At 38.2% G+C, this 19,405-nt stretch overlaps 1 protein-coding gene across 1 annotated transcript; it reads left to right on the top strand.

The window, feature by feature from the left end:
• Positions 1-272: 272 nt before the first annotated feature.
• ENAM (enamelin) lies at positions 273-18,395 on the top strand. The gene is made up of 9 exons (XM_025384934.1): positions 273-493; positions 970-1,085; positions 3,191-3,259; positions 3,381-3,425; positions 4,189-4,230; positions 5,826-6,080; positions 7,345-7,407; positions 9,296-9,349; positions 13,551-18,395. Exons 2-9 carry the CDS (start codon positions 1,032-1,034, stop codon positions 16,386-16,388), a joined length of 3,420 nt encoding a protein of 1,139 aa, XP_025240719.1. The 5' UTR covers positions 273-493; positions 970-1,031; the 3' UTR covers positions 16,389-18,395.
• Positions 18,396-19,405: the final 1,010 nt, after the last annotated feature.

The raw sequence follows: 19,405 nt of genomic DNA, 5'->3' as shown, positions 1-19,405 counted from the left end.
AAAGTTTCTATACCTCAAAGCCCAAATTCACCAAGGGAAGCATCTTCTAAATCTCACTGCTGTAAGCTCATTTTCCTGGACTGTTATTATACATAATAAGAGACTTGACAGCTCCTATAATAACACATTCTAAATTTTAAATTTGATGTGTGTTTTTTACTTTAAACTCTTGTGATGGCAAAACCATTTTCCTCAAAGCTGATTGGTTATGCAGGTCTACAACAGTGCTTAAATGGAACCTTGCTGGGCCAAGCTTTCTGCCAAGGAGGAATCTTTTTATTTTGAGCCTTTTTGATGCTGCACATGATATCTGACTGAAGAATTTTTGTTTTATCATTAAGAAATAAACGTGTCTTGCTTCTTGAGATCTCCCTGGCTTCAGCAATTTGTAGTCATTTCCACTATAGACCATTAAGAATATATTTCAAAGGCAAGCTAACAAAGTTCAAGTAAAAATTATTTTTTATATATTACAGCTTCTAATTGGCATTGGGTAAGTATTAGAGATTATCAACATAAATTACATATAGTGTCAAATAATGAATTTAATTCCTAGATGTTGGTTAATTCTCCTTATTTCATTCATTGTTGTTGGTTGTGTAGTCATTGTATGCAGACTAATCTTCTGATAAAACTTTAAACTCCTCAGTTTATTTGGTGCATTTATTTTTCTTATAAGTTTTTTCCAGCCTTCTTAGACCTCCTTTAATACTGTGACTTTGTACATTTCCCCATAGTGAAGTCTAGTTTTGTCACCATTGCCCTAGAAGTATCTCAAAATACAGTGCCTGTGTCATTTCCTCTCTGATTTAGCTTTCATCCTACTTTTAAAGCAACAGGAGATTAAACTTGATTTTGTGGCCCCCTAATACAGGTATGACTGGATAAAATAATTAACATGACATGTGCTGCCTTAGAACTGAAGCTTTGCTATTCATTTCATTTATTTGTTCCATTTCTATAATTTAGTTTCTTCTCATGCTAAAGCTGTATTTTTCTTAAAGGCTTATAAAAATTTTGCTGAAAAAAAAATGTTGGTGCTTCGGTGCAGGCATGGAACCTCTTTTCCTAAACTAGACAACTTGGTGAGTACTTTCATTTATTTTTGCCAATACATATAGGTTCTCAAACTAGATACTGTCAGAAATACACTTGACAGGGCCAAACACTACTGAAATATATCAGAAGAATTAAAGAGCGTCTGCTTTCACAGATGGAATGGAAGAAGAACTTACAAAGTCATTGTACTTTGTGGCAATCATTATGAGTGTTACTTTCAACTCAAAAAATAACTGATTATAGATTTTAATCATGAACTTTTAGAGATGGAAGGGATCTCAGTCATCCAATATAATACATTAATTTTACAGAAGAGAAAATGAGTTTTCTATTTGCAAATATAAAGGCTATATATATTGTCAAGAATCACTGTGACAGCTACTAGAGAGATGAGATGAATGATTAAGCAAGGCAGAAATTAACCATCCAAAAGCACCCTTAAATCTTGGGCCATAATCTTAGAAACATTTAGCAAAGGAAACTTTCATCAGTATTCTCTTTATTAGTTTCCACATATTGTTGTATCCTATACCAAGCACACTAGTTTCAGCTGTTGTTTTTCATTCTCTATGATATTCTAACTCTGAAAATCTTTAAACAGTAGGAAAGGTATTTACATACCACTGCTTCCTTTGTTTAATTACATTCTACCATTTTTTCTAATATATGAAAGAAAACTCATTACACCCACAATTTAGGAAAATGTCCATTATAAAAATGCTAAAGCATCATTTACGTTGCTCCTATAGGAAGTAAACAGAAGGGTAAGCATCGGCTCCAATTATGCTAGATGCATTTTATGTCCAGAAAAGGAAGAAAGAACGAAAGGAATGAATAACAACTGGGTGTCTACATGTTGGTTACTATGCTAGGAAATGGGCTATATCTGATATACAATGAAAATGAATCATTCTGATTAAAATCTTTTATTTTCCTCTCTTGTATATGCAAATAGAAAGTTTTCTTAAGAAATTACTCAAGTAAGTGTTTCAGAATAAACCTTGTTCAAAGATGTAAATACAAGACTTAATTTTACAAGTCTTTCATAATTAACTAGAGTGGGATAAATGAATGAACCCCGTTAAAAACAATCTCCAAACTTCATACATAAGTCTATATGTTTAATCAAGGTATCTAATAAAGAGATAAATTTACTATTCTGGCTATTTCCTATTTCTTCCTATTTTCCTAACCACTTTAGAACATAAGTGAATTTTTTTTTTTTTTTTTTTTTTTTTTTGAGACAGAGTCTCCCTCTGTTGCTCAGGCTGGAGTGCAATGCCACAATCTCGGCTCACTGCAACCTCCGCCTCCTGGGTTCAAGTGATTCTCCTGCCTCAGCCTCCTGTGTGGCTGGTATTGCAGGTGTGAGATACCATGCCTGGCTAATTTGTGTATTTTTAGTAGAGACAAGGTTGTTCACCATGATGGCTGGGCTGGTCTCAGGCTCCTGACCTCAGGTGATTCGTCCCCCTCAGCCTCCCAAAGTACTGGGATTAAGGTGTGAGCCACCGTACCTGGTCACATAAGTGATTTTTAAACGAAGTGATGATGATGATAATAATAATAACAATAGGAACAATAGAGGAAGCCAGGAAAAAAAATAATTCTGAATATTCCAGTTTACTTAGTCTCTATGTAACAGAATATTATCTACAACGTCTTAGAAAGTAGCACAAAGTTTTGATTTTGTAGTGCGCCCTCCTTGAAACTAAGATTATTCGGTACAATGAATGTAGTTGGACATCACTATTCCTTTACAAATCAACTAGTAACTAGAAACTCAACTCCATCAATATTCCTATTTGGGGGATAACCTCCTAATTTCCAATTTTCACATTCTGGTGCTATGAAATCTCTCTCTTTCTCTCTCTCTCTCTCTCTCTGTTTCCCTGTCTCTCTGTCTCTCTCTCTCTCACACACACACTTTTATATTTCCTTTTAATCTGACTCTTTTGGCAGCTGATAACTATCTAATAGTTTCTTGACATAAAATAAAAATGGCAGCAGGGACCTTATCTATTTCCATACTCTCCTTGACAGACAAGTAGGCTAGTAGCTAGGTAAGTGCAGAGTGCCCTAAGCATACTTATTTCACAGACCAAAAATAAAAATCAGTTTTTTATTCTAGGTACCAAAAGGAAAAATGAAGATTCTCCTGGTCTTTCTAGGGCTTCTTGGTAATTCTGTTGCTATGCCAGTGAGTATTTTTTAAATGTTAGCTCTTCTCTTTGTGTTCTATCATTGTATAGCTTAGGAACATTGTTGAACTTATTTCAGCTGATGTTCTGCATTTGTCACTGGCATTCTCTTACTTCCAGATGCACATGCCCCGAATGCCTGGATTTAGCAGTAAAAGTGAGGAGGTATGTATGTTCAGTCTCAGGGGAGACGTTATCCAGAGTCCTATCTCACAAGTTTATTAAAAAGGAGAACATTGGAAAATTGTCTGATATATAATATTTCTTATGAAAGAGGTAAAAAGAGGGAGAGTTGGAAGTCTTAAACTCTCAAATCAAGGCAAAGTAGTAATTTCCCCAGCCATCAGCCTACCTATGTACTTCAATGTTCCTTTTCAAAGTAAATGTGGATTTGTGTTAAAATCTAGTTGATGTTACCTTATTTGCTAAGTTTTTTAGCTAGCAAAAGTGACCAATAGTATCAAGGGTTATTAGAAGGTAGATGCTTAAAAATATAAATATCTTTTACATGACTCATAGCCCAGATCATTAATCAAATTCAATACATATCAGAAAGATGAATCATCTTGTCACATAATTCTCATGTTCTCAAATCCTGAACTCTCAAAGGATAGAACAGAACATTCAAAAACTTTAGAGTAGACCAGATTTTTATTTGCTGTGATTCTTTATTGATTCTTCTCAAAATAAAAATCTGACTTAAAAGTTAAAGTGCCTGAGAAGCTTCTTAAAATTTAATTGTACACTTACTTAAAATTCAAGCATAAGTAGTAAAAGGTAATATGACTGTTGTGCATTAAAATCGGAAATTTTTACACTGGGAAGTTCTCAGGTTGAAAAAGAAATTTTACTTATTTTTTTATGATTTGTGCACTGATTTAATAAAAGTTTTACTTTGTATCATATTAATGGATTCCTTTGGTTGCAGATGATGCGGTATAATCAATTCAACTTTATGACCCTCCCACATGTAAGTTTTTCTTTATGTTATTTCTGATGATTTCTTGTTTATCTAGATAACTCCATTATAAAGTTTGCCTTAGCCAATAGAGACACCAATCCAAATGTTTTAAGTATAATGCAATCATTACAAAAGTTTCAAGATGGAAAAAGTATTGCCCCATCCTCTCACACCAAATTTTCTTCTTATTCATTACTATTGTTCTTTCATGTAAATCCAAATAATTACTAATTAGAAATGTTATTTATTTGAGACTGAGTCTCAAATGGATAGTCAAGAAAAAATAGTTCTGTGAAAATATCACATAAGATGTCACAAATAATGACAATAAAAATAACAGAGTAAGTACTGGTGGGGGGTAAATTTTACTTGGATTATCTTGAAAGATAACACTACAGTTACAAAGCAAATTTTATGTTCTTTAAATAAATATAGGTTATTCTTGTCACTGTATGCTAATTATCAGAACAAACTAATAAATCAAGTATCAGGTGGTTTCTGACATAGAATTTTTCTGATAAAATTCTATGTTAGCACAATAACACTACACATCACTTTTGATTTCTGTGAAATGATCATGAGGGCCATTTTGAGGGGAAAATCAAGGACTACATCCATTTTTTTGTAATCCTTTTTATTCAAGTCATTCTCTTTTAAAGTTCTTTGATTAAAATAATCATTGTAAATTTCCTCTTCCTCAGCTTTTGATTGGCTCAACTTTTTCATACCCTTGTTTTTAGTTTTAGTGACTTTGCCTGTGTTTTGAAATTTTTACCAACTTAGTTGTTTGCAATTTTGAATTTCATCAATCCACAAAGCATGGGTACATCATCCAAGAGATAGCAAGAAACTAATTAATGAAGACTGGGGATAGAGACAGGTGTTAAACCAGGGAGGAAATATTTTGATGAGAACTGATGTTGCAAGACTGACCATACATAAATTATCATAAATTTAGAAATTAGCATTTTTATAAATTATCATAAATTTATAAATTAACATTTTTAGATTATAACTACTTTTGCTTCCCTGCCCAACCTTGTAATTGTGGCGATTTTGATAACAAAAATGGATTTAATGAGGATCCACCTGTAACCAAGAAACGCAGACACCATATAAATGTGTTTACACAGACTGAATTTTTATCCTCTCTTTTCCTATTTTTCTTGTTTTTTATTTTTTGCTTTACAATCTCACTTACTTTATCCTATTTTTGTTTTTTCTCTTCTTCATCCAGCCTTATAACAAATCACATGGGTTCTGAATACAACATTAAATTTTCTGTAACTTGACTTGTATACTTCCGACCTGAGTTAGAGTTTCAGAGTTAGAAACTCATCAGTCAAATTCTTAAGCTGAGATTTCTCACCTAGTTCTGCCTTTTAGTTTGTTTTGGTTGTTTGGCTTTCTAGAAGACTGAAGTTAATTCTGTAAGACTGTGTGTAAGGAAAATCTAACTAAAGATCTCAAAGCTTCCATAGTTAAGTCAAGTTCCATAGGACTTTTAAGCTCTTTGACTGAGTTTTGGACGATGACATTAGAGGATGGAGAGAGACTGAACCTCAACTCTATTACGATTTCACTATTATTTGCTACCCTTTCAGTTGGCACACCTGGGACCCTTCTTTGGAAACGGTCTCCCTCAGCAATTTCCACAGTACCAGATGCCCATGTGGCCTCAGCCACCACCATGGCACCCACAGAAACCCTCAGGACAAAAACGTCATAACAAGACTGATCAGACCCAAGAAACCCAGAAACCAAACCAGACTCAGTCAAAAAAGCCACCACAAAAGCGGCCTTTGAAGCAGCCATCGCATACTCCAGCCCAGCCCGAAGAGGAAGCTCAGCCACCTCAGGTGAGACTTGCACAGAAAAATTCCATATCTGTAAATGGCCTCGGAGAGATTTGGAGGGCCATGCCACCCCCATATACACACTTCAATACAGGTGCTATGTTGCAGTACCATCTTTTGTTTTGACATGCATCCAAAACTGCATGGCAAGTCAACTCCAATCTTGTTTGGTTCAAATTACCCAAATACTGTTGCCTTTTAAAAGCTCCTTTTAAATTACAGAGACAACATGGTGTAATAACATGAGCACTAATCTAACATTTGAGAATCAAAGATTCAAGTCCTATACCTAGTCCTTATTAGTCGTATGATATTGAACAAGTTACTTCACCTTTCTAGGTTTCAGTTTCCCCATGAGTAAACCAAATGGTTTCCAAGTTTCATCCAGATCTATGCTTTGATGCTCTAAAATATTGCTCTTAAATTAACATTGCTTCCAGTACTAGTATGACACAAGGTAAGAAGATGTGCAAATGGTTTCTCAAGAGCTCATCCAGTGTGGGGGGAGCTTCAAAAATACTGGCTTTTAGGCCAGGCACAGTGGCTCAGATCTGTAATCCCAACATTTTGGGAGGCCAACGTAGGCAGATCACCTGAGGTCAGGAGTTCGAGACCAGCCTGGCCAACATAGTGAAACCCTGTCTCTACTAAAAATACAAAAAGTAGCTGGGCTTGGTGGCACACACCTGTAATCCCAGCTATTCAGGAGGCTAAGGCAGGAGAATCGCTTGAACCCAGGAGGCAGAGGTTGCAGTGAGGCAAGATCATGCCACTGCACTCCAGCCTGGGCAGCAGAGAAAGACTCTGTCTCAAAAACTAAAAAGAAAACACTGGCTTTTGGTCAGTTAACACTTATTATCAGACACTATTACAGATGTAGGGAACACAAAATTGAATGAAAAGACACTCCTGGATTGGAATCCTGGCTTCAATCATTTACGAACTATGAGATTTTGGGCAAGTGATCAAACTTCTCTGAACTTCATGTTCTTAAGTCAAATGGGAATAGTAATAGTTTATATCTTCTATGGTTATATGAGAATGAAATGAGTTTAACAATATAAAATGCTCAGCACAGAGCCTGGAACGTGTGTCCAATAATACTAATTGTTATTATCATTATCATCTTTGCCCTATAAAAAACACACAGTTTAATGCAAAGTGAAATGTAGACTGCCAAGTTTCAATTGTATTTAGTTGGTTTGCTTCATTTTTTTAATGTATTCTTCTCAATACCACATCACTCTGATTCTTTCTTTCTCTCTAGGCATTCCCACCATTTGGAAATGGGCTATTCCTCTATCAACCACCACCATGGCAAATTCCACAGGTGATAAATTGTTTTTTTCTTTACACTATAAGTGAAAAATAATATTAGTATGTTATAGTTTAAATTAATATAAATTCATACATTCTAATGGAATACCATATACCAATCAGTAGATGGTATGAAACAAAACCAGTGCATCAGTAATCATGCAGAAAAGGAACAGAGAATTTTTTGAATTTCATACTCAAATTAGTGACATAAATACAACCTAAATCACCAAACAGATACAAATAACTTAGCTAATAAATTAACATTAAAAGGTTGTGCTACTTCATTACTATTTCCCCACATCCTTAAGAAATTTTAAAAAAAAATTATCTTCATTTAATGTAATGGGGAAATTGGGACACAGGACAAAATGGAGTTTGAAAACCATAGGGTGAGCTATAATTAGACTAAGACATTTTCATCCTATCTTACTGTTTCTAGCCACAGATATATCATTATAAAGAATCTTGGGGCTGGTCACGGTGGCTCACGCCTGTAATCCCAGCACTCTGGGAGGCCAAGGTGGGTGATCACTTGAGGTCAGGAGTTCAAAACCAGCCTGGCCAACATGGTGAAACCCTGTCTCTACAAAAAATACAAAAATTTGCCAGGCATGGTGGTGCATGCTTGTAATCCCAGCACTTTGGGAAGCCCAGGCAGGCGGATCACCTGAGGTCAGGAGTTCAAGACCAGCCTGACCAACAAGGTGAAACCTCGTCTCTACTAAAAATACAAAAATTAACTGGGTGTGATGGCAGGTACCTGTAATCCCAGATATTTGGAGGCTGAGGGAGGAGGCTCACTTGAGCCCAGGAAGCAGAGGTTTCAGTGAGCTGAGATCGTGCCATTGCACTCCAGCCTAGGTGACAGAGCGAGACCCCGTCTCAAAAAAAAAAAAAAACTTGCAAAATATTATTTACAAAAAGCCTCAAAGAATCTTAAACATTTAAAATCATTAAAATAAAAGATAACACTGAAATTGCATCATAGGCATTAAAAATATGAATGGCAAAATAAACTTTTTGAACTAAAGAAATATTAACGACGAGTTACTGCTAAACAAACAAAATAACAGGAAATATTTGTTGACTGTTCATTCAGCTATGACATAGGTTTTCCTTGTCTACAACTCTATAACCAGGAAGGCTTTTTATCAATGAGGAACAATTCATTTTAAAGAGTAAGAGTTCGTTACATTTTTCTTCCTTGAAAGAGTGACTTTCTTTTACTACCTATGCTGAACTAAGGAAATTAAGGCAGTATAAAGTAAAGATTTTAAAAACAGATAAACATGATTGTAATGCTGAAGTAACTATTAATCTCATCTACATAAAACTTGAGAGGCAGAAACTCGGCCTCCAAATTTGATTAGGAGAATTAACTTTAGTCAAATAAAAATATCATAGTAATAATCCAAGGATTGTCAGTTTGCAGTTTGTCTCCCTAAACATGAAGCCACATTCTAAAAACAACATTGTTACTTAATCTCTATTATTAGATGCTCTAATATGGATGCTTGGATTCTAACAGCACTCAAATTTCTCTCTCTCACCCTCTCTCTCTGTATGTGTGTGCATGGTGTGTGTTTGTTGGGGGTTGTGGAGGGTACGTTTTGAGTGTTAGAGGTGGTAAGGAGGATTGCCAGGAGATGCAGCCATACAGAGTATTTTAAGTAGGATAATCTGGGATCCAGCTGAAGCCTTTGTATTTACCAGTGTTCACTGTTAGATCATAATTCTTAGCAGCTGGACTGTGAGAGCTAATAATTCAAAAGCTAAAAGCTCAGAGTACTAACTGAGCTCGATCACTGACTTGAGCTATTTTTAGACACCCTGAGTCTTACAAAGGGCAGCATCGAAAGTGGTTTTCTCCTGTGTTCACTGTGTTTTTCACTTCTCAGAGGTTACCGCCACCAGGTTATGGACGCCCACCAGCCAGCAATGAAGAAGGCGGGGTAAGTACAAGTAAAACTATATTCTCCACTAGAAATTACAATCTATTCACCACTGCTTTTTTATCCACATCTAATAAAAAAGTTAAAATCCAACACATGAACTTGTAGCTCAAGCTTCCGTGATTTTTAGAAAATAAAAAAGTGAAACAAATCAAGCTAGCAGTCCAAAGATTGATGCTGGACTCCAGACAGCGATAAAAAGAGAAAAAAAGTAAGAGTTTCTTAGAATGTTATCCTCAAGAGGAAATTAAGTGATATCTAACTTCCTGATTATATTAATACAAATAAACTGAAGCCAAGAAAAGATCAGTTACTACTCAATTTCACTTTTAAGTTATGGATAAACTGAACCCAGCACCCAAGTCTTCTGTTACTCTGTTCAATGGCCTTTTTACTATACCACACTAGGAGAAGAACCAAATGTATATCACAGAGTGATATACTCTTAATATTCCAGCACTATATCATCTAAAAAGTCATTTTAGTGATTGTGACATAGCACCCCACCCCCCTGGAACTTACTGTTTTTTCCCTGTATATGTGATATGTCTTCAGTGAACTGTGGTAACTTAATAGCTTTACTGGGGGGTGGGGGACAGACTGTTCTTTTCTTTTTTTTTTTTTTTTTTTTGAGACAGGTGGGACATCACTTGAGCCTGGGGGGTGGAGGTTGCAGTGAGTCATAGCACCACTGCACTCCAGCCTGGGTGACAGAGCGAGACTGTCTCAAACAAAAGAGAGGTTGGCATTACTTGCTCTAAGAGGTCCCTTTCAGCTTTAAGATTATGTATATATACATTTTGTAAGTAAGTCTTTTCATCTCTCACAATCTATTGTTAGCATAGCAGCCAGAGTGACCCTGTGAAAACAATAGTCTAATCTTGTCGCTCCTCTGCTCAGTCCCTGCAATGACTGCCACTTTCTTGTCTTTCTTTTTTTTCTTTTTTTTTTTTTTTTTTTTGTAAGACAGAGTCTCGCTCTGTCACCCAGGCTGGAGTGCAGTGGCACAATCTCAGTTCACTGCAACCTCCACCTTCTGGGTTCAAGCAATTCAATTCTCATACCTCAGCCTCCCGAGTAGCTGAGATTACAGGTATGTGCCATCACGCCTGGCTAATTTTTGTATTTTTGTAAAGATGGGATTTCACCATGTTGACCAGACTGGTATCTGAGGTGATCCAGCCACCTCAGCCTCCCAAAGTGCTGGGATTACAGGCATGAGCCACCGCACCTGGCAGAGATTATTCTTAAAATAACATTGAAGATGACTCTGTCAGTAATGGTATAAGGCGCTTGTTCATAAAATAACATTGAAGATGACTGTGTCGGTAATGGTATAAGGCGCTTGTTCATAAAATAACATTGAAGATGACTGTGTCAGTAATGGTATAAGGCGCTCTCCAATGTATCATGAAATAACCCCAAATAAAAATGATTCAGATAATTGTATGCAACCTAGAAACTGGCACTTCAAATTTTCATATGCGTAAGATAAGAAAGGAAGCCGAAAGATCCAGACAGTTATCATAGGCTTTAAGAAGCCTGTATTCAGGCCAGGCACAGGTGGCTCACACCTATAATCCCAGCACTTTGGGAGGCTGAGGCGGGTGGATCACTTGAGGTAAGGAGTTTGAGACCAGCCTGGCCAACATGGTGAAATCTACTAAGAATACAAAAATTAGCCGGGTGTGGTGGTGCTGGCCTGTAATCCCAGCTACTGTGGAGCCTGAGGCAGAAGAATCGCTTGAACCCAGGACGGGGAGGTTGCAGTGAGCTAAGATCTCAGCGTTGCACTCTAGCCTGGGCGACAGAGCGAGACTCAGTCTCAAAAAACAAAAAAGTAAAGAAATCTGAATTTAGATAGGCACAATGGCTCACACCGTAATCCCAACACTTTAGGAGGTTGAGACAGGAGGATCACTTAAGCCCAGGATTTCAAGACCAGCCTGGGCAACATAGGGAGACTAAAATAAATGTTAGGCAAATATGGTGGCATGCACCTGTGGTCCCAGCTACTCAGGAGGCTGAAGTGGGAGGATCACTTTAGCCTGGGAAGTCAAGGCTGCAGTGAACCCTGATCTTGCCACTGCGATCCACCTGGGCGACAAAGAGAAACCCTGTCTCAAAAACTAAGATGTCTGTATTCTACCGCTTGAGGGTACTACCTGATTTCCTGCATGATCTTGTTACTTCCTCACCTGTCTGTCTCATCTCCATCAACAAATGGGGATTAAAATACTTTTTCTTTATATTTCATTTGTTTTAAAAGAAAAATCAAACTATTTAAATGCCACACAAATGTCTAACAAACATACTGACTGACAGAATTCGTGATGATTAAATCATTCATTAAATGAAAATTTATTAAGAACATTCTCCACTCCTCGGTACCGGAAAACAAGGATGAGAAACATAATGTTTTCATTCCAAATCTTCACATGAGAGAATTAAATGGAAGAATCCCAGGAAAATAGGCAACTGAAATTCAGTGGGATGATTGTGATGACAGAAACCTGTACTGCTGTGGACTCCTAGGAATAGGACCTAATTCTGCCCATGGAAGTCAAGACACAGAAGGTAGAAATCAAACTGAGCTCTGAAGGACGAGTCAAGTTTGCCAGGGGAATAAATGTGTCGGTGGAAGAAGTTTCAATATGAATGAGCTGTGTGCAAAGGCACTGAAACATAAAAAGAATAGAGAACACAGAGAATTCAGAGTAGTTGCAATTTGCAACTGCATAAAGTGCAAGGGGGAGGAAATGAGGCTGAAAGTAATAGTTATAGCCCAGATTATTATTTAAAAATTATATTATTATATAATATATAACACTTATTAGGCACTAAGTACCCGGCACTGAGCTGTACTCATTTTGTCCCATTTGACCCTCATGACAACCTATGAGGTAGACGTTATTTTATTATCATCCCCATATTACAAATGAATAAACCAAGGTTAACCCACAATCATACTACTAATACTGGTGGAATGGGGATTTTAATGCACATCTGCCTAGAGCCCCACTCTTTAGCAGCATGTTGTACTGCTTTGTATGTTATGCTAAGGGATTTAAGTTTATTTTGTAAAGGAGAACTTTAAATACAAATTTAAAGAGGAAAGGGGCAAATTTCCATATACCTACTCTCAGCCTCTACTACTCTGATGGCAATGCAGAAGCAAGATTAAAGGAAAGTAAGACTGCATCCAGAGTAGCCAGTAAGAAAACTATTCTAACAGTTCAGGGATACTGTGGATTAAGGAAGTGGGAACAAGGATGAAAGCTTAGATTTTATAGGACCTGGTCATTAATAGTCTGGAGTACTAAGAGAGAGCAGAAACTTGAGAAACTGTACAGATAGTGGTGAATGTTGCTCAAATATAGAACATTGGAGGAGGAGATTTGGCAGGAGATGAGCCCAGTTCTGGGTGCATTCAGTTGGAGGTACTCATGAAATCTTTAGTGGAGATGTTTTGCTGCCTCAACCTTGGGTGGGAGTGTTGTGGGTTAGAATTATGCCTTTGGGAGTTGTTAGCATGTATGCCTATTGAAAGCATGGGCTGATGCAATAGAATTCTTCTTCTTTTATTTTTTTTGTTTGTTTGTTTTTGAGACAGAGTCTTGCTCTGTCACCAGGCTGGAATGCAGTGGCACTATCTGGGCTCATTGCAACCTCCACCTCCTGGGTTCAGGCGATTATCCTGCCTCACCATCCTGAGTAACTGGGACCTCAGGCACGCTCACCACCACACCCAGCTAATTTTTGTATTTTTAGTAGAGATGGGGTTTCACCATGTTGGCCAGGATGGTCTCAATCTCTTGACCTCGTGATCCGCCTGCCTCGGCCTTCCAAAGTGCTGGCATTACAGGAGCAATAGAAATCTTAAAAGAGATATGTAAAAAGAAAACAGAAAAATTAGGAAGATGGAAGATGAAATCATTAAAAACAAAACAAAAACCCTCAGATGTATAAGACCTAAAAAGAGAAAGCTGAGCAGTGGTCAGAAAAAAATACCAGAAGAGAGAACCAGAAAAAGTATGGTCATGGAAACCAAGGAGGAATCAAATTTCAAGAAAGAAAGTAAAGCTAATGATGTTAAAAGAAACATGTGACTGATAAGATTTCCCTGTTATACTAAAAAATTCCAAGCAACACCATGGTGGGAAACAAAGGGTAATACTGATTTCCATTTTCTTTCCTACAGAATCCTTACTTTGGATATTTTGGATATCATGGCTTTGGGGGTCGCCCTCCTTATTATTCAGAAGAAATGTTTGAACAAGATTTTGAAAAACCCAAAGAAGAAGATCCTCCTAAAGCAGAAAGTCCAGGCACAGAACCCACAGCTAATTCAACAGTTACTGAGACGAATTCTACCCAATCAAATCCTAAAGGGAGTCAGGGCGGAAATGACACCAGCCCCACAGGAAACAGTATCCCAGGACCGAACACTGGGAACAACCCTCCAGCTCAAAATGGGATTGTCCCACTCCCTGCAGTCAACACTTCAGGCCAGGGAGGGCCAGGAAGTCAAATCCCATGGAGACCAAGTCAGCCAAATATTCGTGAAAATCATCCAAATCCTAATATAAGAAATTTTCCTTCAGGAAGACGATGGTATCCCACTGGTACTGCCATGGGGCACAGACAGAATGGGCCTTTTTACAGAAATCGACAAGTTCAAAGGGGTCCTCAGTGGAACTCCTTCGCTTGGGAAGGTAAACAAGTAGTTCGTCCAGGAAATCCAGTTTATCACAAAGTTTACCGTTCTACTTCAAGAGGCAATTATCCCAATTATGCAGGAAATCCAGCAAATCTCAGAAGAAAGCCTCAGGGGCCAAATAAACACCCTATGGGAACTAATGTTGCCCCAGTTGGTCCCAAACATGGCCCTGTTGTTCACAATGAAAAAATCGAAAATCCAAGGGAGAAGCACCTGGGTCCAAAAGAACAAATAATAGTTCCTACAAAGAATCCAACCAGCCCCGGGAGAAACTCTCAACAGTATGAAGTTAATAAATCAAATTATAAACTGCCTCACTCTGAGGGTTATACACCAGTCCCAAATTTTAATTCTGTTGATCAACATGAAAACTCCTATTACCCAAGAGAAGATTCCAGAAAAGTACCAAATTCTGATGGACAAACCCAAAGCCAGATTTTGCCCAAAGGGATGGTTTTAGCGCCAAGAAGGATCCCATATGAATCAGAAACTAATCAGCCAGAATTAAAGCACAGCGCATATCAGCCTGCTGTACACCCTGAGGAAATCCCTTCTGCAAAAGAACATTTTCCTGCTGGAAGAAATACTTGGGACCACCAAGAAATCTCTCCACCTTTTAAGGAACATCCTGGGAGGCAAGAAGAACATTTACCCCATCCTTCCCATGGTTCTAGAGGAAGGGTTTTCTACCCTGAATATAACCCCTATGATCCCAGGGAAAACTCACCATATCGTAGAAGCAATACATGGGATGAGAGAGATGATTCTCCCAATACTATGGGGCAAAAAGAAAGTTCACTCTACCCCATAAATACCCCAGACCACAAGGAGACAGTCCCTTATAATGAAGAAGACCCAATTGATCCAACTGGAGATGAAGTCTTTCCTGGACAAAATAGATGGGGTGAAGAGTTGAGCTTCAAAGGGGGCCCAACAGTTAGGCACTATGAAGGTGAACAATATGCCTCAAATCAGCCAAAGGAATATCCTCCCTATTCTTTAGACAATCCATCAAAACCAAGGGAGGATTTTTATTATAGTGAATTCTACCCATGGAACCCGGATGAGAATTTTCCATCATATAATACAGCTCCTACTATGTCACCACCTACAGAGAGCAGGGGTTACTATGTTAATAATGCCGTTAGACCAGAAGAAAGCAATCTATTTCCTTCATGGAATTCCTGGGACCACAGGATACAAGCCCAAGGTCAGAAAGAAAGAAGGCCATATTTTAACAGAAATATCTGGGATCAGGCAACACATTTACAAAAAGCCCCAGCTAGGCCACCAGACCAGAAAGGTAACCAGCCCTATTCCAGTAACACCCCAGTTGGGCTTCAGAAAAATCCAATGTGGCATGAAGGTGAGGATTTGAACTATGGCATGCAAATGACTAGGATGAATTCTCCAGAGAGAGAACATTCATCTTTCCCTGACTTCATCCCACAAAGTTACCCATCAGGTCAAAAAGAGGCACATTTATTTCACCTAAGCCGGAGAGGCTCTTGCTGTACTGGTAGCTCCACAGGGCCCAAGGACAATCCACTAGCTCTACAAGACTACACTCCATCCTATGGTCTTGCACCTGGGGAGAACCAAGACACCAGTCCTCTGTATACAGAAGGTAGTCATAGCAAGCACACAAGACATATCATCTCCCCAACAAGCACCCTACCAGGCCAAAGAAACAGCTCAGAGAAGATGGAAAATGAAAACCCTTTTAGAGATGATGTGTCCACTCTGAGGAGGAACACACCATGTTCTATAAATAATCAACTGGGCCAAAAGGGAATTATGCCATTTCCTGAAGTCGGTTCCCTTCAAGCAAAGAATACACCTTGTCTCAAAAATGATCTTGGAGGAGATGGGAACAACATTCTGGAACAAATTTTTGAAGACAACCAGCTCAATGAAAGAACTGTTGACCTTACTCCTGAGCAGCTTGTTATTGGTACACCTGATGAAGGCTCCAATCCAGAAGGCATCCAAAGTCAAGTCCAAGAAAATGAGAGTGAGAGACAGCAACAAAGACCATCTAACATCCTGCATTTGCCATGCTTTGGCTCCAAATTAGCAAAGCATCACTCTTCCAGCACTGGAACTCCATCTAGCAATGGAAGGCAAAGCCCATTTGATGGGGATTCAATTATGCCTACTGAAAATCCTAACACATTGGTTGAGTTAGCTACTGGGGAACAATTTAAGAGTACAAATGCAGACCCACTTGATGCAGGTGAACACAGTCCATTTGAATTCCTTCAAAGAGGGACCAATGCAGAAGACCAGGTACAAGACTGCTTACTACTTCAGGCCTAAGGGTTATCTCAACCAAGCATTCTTGGGGGGAAGAGAAATCACTGACATTCTATACCAATGGTTCCCAAAATTTTTTCCCCAAGACTTAATTAAGTATCTGACTGTCTTGGTGATCCTTAAGTTTTCTCCCCTCTCAGCAATAGGAGTAGCAATCCAGGTGGAGCTAGGAGTAGCAACCCAGGTGGAGCTGAGATGGGGCCTCTGGGGATCACCAGATCTAGCACTTTCACAAATTAGTGCCGACCTTAAAAAAGCAAGAAGGTCATGACCATCCCTGCCTTGAAACTTGGAAGTTACTTGTCTGAGTTAGTTTCCTTTTGCCTGATGACTTCTCCTTTTGCTCTCAAAGTTCCATTCTTGCAAAATTGGTTTTTCAAGACTGAAAGGCAGATTAACTTTCCATTCTACACATGGAGATCCACAAATCAGTATAGTCCTAATGCACTGTACATTTTTTTCTTGTGTTGATCTTGTCAGGTTTTTTCCTACTCAATATTCTCTTCAAGCATTTTTTTCTTCCACTGCCACTCTCTTTACCTTTATCATTTCCTTTTCTTAGCTTTCTTCCTTCTTTTCTCTCTCCCTCAAACTTTGTATTTAGCTTTCTATTCCTCATCTTTTTCTCCCTATGTATCACTTCTTACATATTAAGCTCGCTATTTTAACCATTACTAGTCTTTTCTTTATGTCTACTTCCTCCATTATGTCTTCCTCTCTTCCCACCTACCTGTTTTGTCTCCCAATGTACCATTTGTCAACTAATCCCTCTCCTCTCTGACTCCTTTCTTCCCTTCAGTTTATCTTTTTCCCTGCTACACCATTTTCATCTTGACTGCATGTCACTCTCTTCCTTTTTGTATCCACTCTCTAAATCGTACCCTAATTTTTTATTGACCCAGCTTAACCATCATTATAGAATTTATTTTGGAAATGGTAGACACTGATAGCTACTTTTTTTTAGTTATCTTAGGGTCTCTACCAAGTAGACACAGTTCAGTTAGAGAGATGTATTTAAGGAGAAGGGAAGATAGGATACCCAGGACTAGCAGCCTAGGGAAAAGGCTTAGGAAGGTGGAGAATGAGGAACTGAAGAAACTGCCGCTCTGAGACTGCACATCCAGGAAAAAGGACTAGGACTTGCCATACACCACCAAGTTATAATCCGCAGGATCTGTAGAAGACATTTTGGGAAACACTCTCTTAAATAAAAACTCAATGTTTAGTTGTGGTTTTTTTTGTTTTGTTTTGTTTTGTTTTACTAGTTCAACATAAGTGATTCTACCAGTATGTGCTACTACTAAACATTCTTCAAGTCCATGCAGAATTATTTACAGACACTCTTTCTTGGTATCTTGAATAAATTGTGTAAATTATTTTGAAAACTGGATATTTCTATATATCTTGCTTATAATAAATCAGTGATTATTATTCTTATTAATAACATGTTGGCCTATTATCTGGATATCCCTTGCCTAGAGCAGGAAACATTCTCAGAATTGCCTAAAAGCATACCTTATAACTTTAAGAGATTTCTTGGGATAAATGTTCAGGGGCAGACTTCATAAGAAGATCTCAAACATTTGGGGAAACACAATGTTGAAAACTTCCTGAGAAAAGGAATCTTGCCCTTGAAGCTTCTAAAGCACCTAGCACAGTGTCTTGAACATAGAAGGTACCCAATAAATATGTATCAATTGATTTTTTAATGACTTTCAAAACTCCCATGAAAACACCATAGTCTGCTTTTCCTGAAAGGCGACCATCTGGGATGCTGAATGAGCCACCACTCTGTAGCTTTATATATTCAGCAACATTTCCATCATAGAATTTCAGTGTAAGAAGGGACCTTAGAGGTAGATTATCCAGGCCATCCCCTAGTGCTTACATTCCCCTCCCCCTGGCCAGTTTTATATTTTAACCACACATTGAAAAATTCATTAACTTATTCTGTATAAAACTGTCTTTTAAGAATTATCCTTTCAAAATAAAAATGTTATTGTTTCACTAGTTTATTTTTCCAAATGATTTTTTTGAAATCTCAATATGAGTACTTTCATTACAAGATACTCACTTCATATTTCACCAAAATGTATGGGTTCACATAATTGTTTTGGCAGATATGTTGACATATCTGAATTTATGAGACGCTGCTGCTTAAACTGCCATCTGAGATCGCTGCAATGTAAAATGTAAAAAGTATAGTATGACCCTTCTGAGCTGTCTTGAGCATAGGTAAATCTTTTTTCTAAAAAAGTATAGTGTGACCATAAGAAAACATATTTTGAATTTGGAAACACACCGTAAAAAGAAGGGAAAATGTCTCTCCAGAAAATAACTGTTTTCTTTTTTTTTCTTTTTCTTTTTTTTTTTTTTTTTTTTTTTGGTGAGATGGAGTCTTGCTCTGTTGCCCAGGCTGGAGTGCAGTGGCATGATCTCGGCTCACTGCAAACTCTGCCTCCCGAGTTGAAACAATTCTCGTGCCTCAGCCTCCTGAGTAGCTGAGATTACAAATGTGTGCCACCAGGCGTGGCTAAGTTTTGTACTTTTAATAGAGACAGGGTTTCACCATGTTGGTCAGGCTGGTCTCAAACCCCTGACCTCAAGTGATCCGTCCCCCTTGGCCCCCCAAAGTTCTGGGATTATAGGCATGAGCCACTGTGCCCAGCCCAGAAAACTCTTGATGTCATCAGCACAGGTATGCATTTGCAAGCCTGGATACCAGATATGAGTTCCTTACAACCCAGCTTCCCTGAAGGCTCACAGTACATGATCTTTAATATTTATTTATTTATTTATTTATTTGAGACAGTTGTGCTCATCTGTCTCATCACAGGCTGGAGTGCAGTGATGCGATCTTAGCTCACTGCAACTTTCGCCTCCCGGGTTCAAGTGATTCTCATGCCTCAACCTCCTGAGTAGCTGGGATTACAGACAAGGGACACTACACCCAGCTAATTTTTGTATTTTTAGTAGAGCAGGGGTTTTGTCATGTGGGCCAGGTTGTTCTCGAATTCCTG

Source organism: Theropithecus gelada, chromosome 5 (genome assembly GCF_003255815.1).
Source record: "Theropithecus gelada isolate Dixy chromosome 5, Tgel_1.0, whole genome shotgun sequence".
Taxonomy (NCBI): domain Eukaryota; kingdom Metazoa; phylum Chordata; class Mammalia; order Primates; family Cercopithecidae; genus Theropithecus; species Theropithecus gelada.
The sequence above is the reverse complement of the archived record's forward strand: the minus strand, read 5'-3'. Positions and strand labels throughout refer to the sequence as shown.